This window comes from Lactuca saligna, chromosome 9, assembly GCF_052625555.1.
Source record: "Lactuca saligna cultivar CGN05327 chromosome 9, ASM5262555v1, whole genome shotgun sequence".
Lineage (NCBI taxonomy): Eukaryota > Viridiplantae > Streptophyta > Magnoliopsida > Asterales > Asteraceae > Lactuca > Lactuca saligna.
In genome coordinates, this window is record NC_136425.1 from 21,164,961 (window position 1) to 21,169,971 (window position 5,011).

The following is a 5,011-nucleotide window of genomic DNA, read 5'->3' on the forward strand; positions in this document are numbered from 1 at the left end:
TAGTTAAGAAAGGTGGATGGTCTTAACACATGTGTGGACTATGAAGACCTTAACAAGGCTCCTATTAAAGATTGCTAAACCATGCCAAAAAATTGACCAAAAATTGCCCCTAGAAAGGTTATGATGAAAAATCTTTCATGATCCATATAAGGGATATCACCAAATTCATACAGCTAAAACTGATGAGGACAACACATCCTTCCACACTAATCGAAGCATTTTTTTTTTTTCTATGAAAATGGCATCAACAATGTAGGAGCTATCTATTGATCTATGGTGCACAAAGTGCTCAAAGACCATATAAGGAAAAACATTGAGGTATATAGGGACAACATGGTAATACAAATCATAAGGGATGATACATTCATTAGTGACATTAAGGAGAACAAGGTGACAACGTTACTTTATTTTTGTCCCACCAAAAAAACATAGAACAAGGCGATATAGGGACTCGCTCTATCAATATTTGTTATATTCAAAATAAATACCCTCGCATCCTTATCATAACAAATATCCCTACAAAGTTTGTAGGGTACGAATCAACACTTCACATTGATATCGGATCCCATCCCCAATAACAACCACAACCAAAAAAAAATAATCAACCAACACAACACAACACAACATAACACAACATTTAAAGACAAGATATATCTTACTTTAACCCCATGAATCTTACATAACAACAACTCATATACGCCATATAACACGAGCATAATCACATAAATGCCCTCACACTTGAGAACCGAATGTTCGCAAAAAGTGGATTCTTTTAGCTTTTACTGTTCTTTCCATATACGACCTATAACTCTTAACTTGAGCTCTTTCCTGTTTCCACCTGAGAAAAAAAGCGCGAGTTTCCTGGGAATGATTAAACCATCTTGACTGTCGCGAATTTTCTGGTGACTGTCGCGAATACTCCGTGGGACCCCTTGCCATGTTAATTTACGTCCATACCCTCCTACTTCAAGTGAGTAGCTGAAACTTTTGGCTTCATTGTCCTCACCAATGAACCTTAAGAATGATATGTAAACAGGAGCCATTCCCAACTGAAATGCTTCAAAGTGCAAACAGAATTGTCTTCCATAACAATTAAACACCTACACATTTCATTATATCTCTATTTAGTTACTACTTTTTTTTTCATTATGGAATCTTACTTTCATTTCTTCCTATTACAATGAATAGACATAAAATATAACAACTTACAGTTAGCATCCATGTTGCATTTTCAACTTCATGTGGATTGGATTTCACATATCGATGATTGAATGTGCATCCATCATGCATGTCTACATTGTGATCATTTTTCAAATGTGCAACAAGATTTGAAATGTCACCTGTGACCGAGCATTTGGATCCAGCATAAGGACAATTGTAAGGGCGAAATCGGCAATTTTGCTCGTGCTTAAGTTTGTTATAATAAGGGAAAATATCATGGCATCCATGGCGACATGGAAGCTCCAAAGATTCTGCTACTTTCTCCAAAGCCAAACACCTTATGTTTCCAAGCTCAGAATCACATGATGGACAACAATTATGAACTTTTGATTTGCAGTTTGAGCACAAAGTATGGCCATTTGGACACTACATGATCAAAAAGTTAGCAACTTTTTTAATCTTTTAACAAATCAACAAGTAAAAGAAATATAACAAACCTGATGAATTGGAGGATACATTAACTTTGTGCACATGGGGCATTCAAGAAGCTCATACACCACATTAGTTGAAGGCATTGTATGCTTTTCGTTTCCTCTACTTTTTTTTGTGATGTTTATGCTTTTATCTCCTACATCATGCCTCAAAATTTTGGGATCAGACTCAATAACCTCTTTGCAAACACCACCTCGAGTCATTCTATATTAATGGATTTTAGTGCAAACGGTTGTTGTAGTACTTAAAGCATGATGAAAAACCGGAAGTTTTTGCTCTCTTTAAAGTTTAACCACTGTTGTTAGCAACATCTGTCAAATATAACACACATAAAGGGAAGTTTTAGAACATCTTTTTATGAGTTTTATGATGGAATCTAAAAGTACATTATATCATGTGACAAAAGACCCTTTAACATTAAAGAAAAGGGTGATGTGATAAGTTGGAACAGAAATAAGTCAATAACTAGCAGAAAAACGATAGCCCAACAACTATTAATATCAAAAGATGAAACCTAACGGAAACAACAGGCATAAAATTGATGGCTCAACAATAGTTTTATCCAAACATGAAACTAATCAGCATCTAACCACCAAATATTCTGCATTTGGCAAGACACCAAGAAAGTAGGCAAAAATGAAAGGAATCTGATTCTTTCCATGAACAAAGTCACAGAGTCACGAATTTGAGATCAATCAAGTTCCATAAGAGGAATACAAGGACATGAATTTCGTTTTAGAATCAGTGAAAATCTTCGAAAAAAAACCCTGAATGGACATGCTTTTGAGTTTTGAGAGACGCTTATCCAGTTGAGTAGCGAATTTGCTTTTAAATAAACATCAAACGAACCCTAAACATAGAAAGAATCTAAAAATTTTGTAATCGGTTTTCGAAATTGAAGAATTGGGATTTTCTTTTTCCGACTACCTGATCAAATGCACATCTGAATGATCAAGCATAAAGGGTAAGGCAGTGAACCGACACTAAATACCCTTTTCACAATGCTAATAATTATAATAAATTAGAAAATAATATCCGTTTGAGTTTTGACATTCGCAATTTCATACGCAATCTCAAATCCCATAACTTTATGACCTTTTATCTGCCTTCGAGATACCGACGATCAATTCCAGAAAAACCCGATACGAAAAACGAAATTAAATAGCTAAACGATGGAAAATACAATTAGAAACAAGGAACCAAGAATCAAAAACACGAAACGAGCGAAAAGAGGGAGATACCAGTTGCGATTATCAAGCACATTGTCCGAACGTATAATCTAATGAACCAGTAAAATCAAGATTTTGATGGAAAGTAAAGGGAACAAAATGAGCAAGAGATGGAAGAAAAAACAAAGTCATGTCCGGAAACGACGCATATTACCCGCATACAGTAGAAAGTTCAGAGGCAAGAGTCACCATTTTGTTTTTCTGTCTCCATCTATCAAATCTTTAAAATACGAGCCCTAATATATAAAACATAATTTTCTTTAGGTATTTTGTACGTGGCAATTAATATTCTATATTTAAATTGGTTTGAAAAGATAGATAAATTTACAAAAATGATCCCTGTGCTTTTCAAAAATATGTGATTTTAATCAAAAAAAATTTGATGGTGCATGAGTGGTTCAATTTTAGATATCTTGTGTGGTTTTGGTTCCTATGGTTTGCATTTATTTTTATTTTGGTCCATATCCTACTTGAAATGACAAATATATCCTTTACTAATACTTTTTTAGTTTTTTTTAATAATTTTCTTACTATTTTAATTAAGAAAACGAAAAAGGAATATCACACCCCACTTCTCACCAACCTACCCACCTTCTTTCTCTCTTCCCTATTTCCGATCAACACCTCTCTCCATCTCACATTCTCTTCATTGTTGCCGACCACCACCACATGTCGGACCATTATCGTCTGTCGGACACCACCACCACCTTCAGGCTTCATCAATACACGCTCTAACTCGGTCGATCTTCACTGCCATCGATCTGCATCATCAAAAGCTGGCTCCATCACCGCCATCGATCCGCCATTATTTGTCCTTACCGGATTCCTTCCGCCACTTCCACACCCACGAACATAAACACACTTTATTTTCTTGGATTTCTAGTATGAAATATGGCTTGGAGTTTTTGATTTTGTTATTAGTTTGAAGGCATTTATGGGGTTGAATGGTTTTGAAGTATGTTTTCTGGTGGCGATTTGGTGTTGCTTTACTTCGATGGCAGATGTGGTGGTTTTCCGGTTGGTAAATAAAATAATTAAAATTTAAAAGATTTAATATGATTGTTAAAAAAATAGATACCATATATTTCGAGACTGCTATTAGGGTAAGATGTTTTACTTTGAAAATGTGAATTGAAGTTGATTTGCTACTAATAAATCAAATAAATGATATAAATTATAGAAAAATATTGTATATCAAATATATATGTTAGAAAAGAGTCATGTGACATTTTTATATTTTATTTATTAGAAAATATAGATGTAGATTGTATTTCATATTCGTAGGTATACGATATCCTATTTTATGATTTTAATATGTTAAAATTACATGTTCAAAATTTTCATTCCATAAAATACGATCAAAAACTCACCCAAAAAAAAAAAACTATCAATTTCTAACAACATTAACAAACTTAATATCTAGCAATAATACATAAATATAATCATCACCGTATAAATTTTGGAATATCTTAATGTTGTGATAAATTAATCTAGATCAATGATATAAAGAATACCAAGAGTCTCATTCATCTATTTTATTGATCCCCAGCATTATTTTATCAAGTTGAGTACTTGCTAAGCAAAAATTATTAAAAATAAAATAATGAAATTATAAATCTTATAAAAGTCTAAATTGTGTGGATAAGGCAAGTGGTATTGGCCATGCGATCGAGTAATCAGGCAAATGTAGCCCTAATATCATAATCATTACAAACCCAACAAATTTTTTTTTAGAGAAAAATCTCATAGCTAGTGTCATAACCATTTATCCGATCCAAAACACATCCCAAAAAATTTAAATTTAGTTTATTTTTGTCATCGTTATATTTAATGTTTATTATATATTAATAAGATTCTTATTTAATGTATCATAACAATATATTTTTCAATAATATTAGTCTGGTTTTATTTATTTTATAGTTTAGTCTCTATGTTACGTCAAAAGTTATAGTTTTATTCAAAGTTTTTCATTTGTTGTAGAGGTATCACTAAAATTTGATTTTGTTTCGACACTCTTGTTTGCACTTAACTTGATGTACACTAAGGTGTTTGAGATTTTGCTTATTTAAAGTTTATTTGTAAATAAGTTTATTAGTTTATTCGGAGTCAATAGAGTTTAAAAAATACTT

General features: G+C 32.6%; 1 protein-coding gene across 2 annotated transcripts; it reads right to left on the bottom strand.

The window, feature by feature from the left end:
* Window positions 1-498: 498 nt before the first annotated feature.
* On the bottom strand, window positions 499-3,137 carry LOC145017461 (E3 ubiquitin-protein ligase SINAT2-like). 2 transcript variants are annotated; one of them, XM_078975492.1, is made up of 4 exons: window positions 3,037-3,137; window positions 1,659-1,964; window positions 1,210-1,587; window positions 499-1,100 (listed from the first exon to the last, which is right to left on the bottom strand). In XM_078975492.1, exons 2-4 carry the CDS (start codon window positions 1,854-1,856, stop codon window positions 780-782), a joined length of 897 nt encoding a protein of 298 aa, XP_078831618.1. In that variant the 5' UTR covers window positions 1,857-1,964; window positions 3,037-3,137; the 3' UTR covers window positions 499-779. The 2 variants fall into 2 exon arrangements, with proteins under 2 accessions (XP_078831618.1, XP_078831617.1); XM_078975491.1 differs by lacking the exon at window positions 3,037-3,137 and adding an exon at window positions 2,895-3,030.
* Window positions 3,138-5,011: the final 1,874 nt, after the last annotated feature.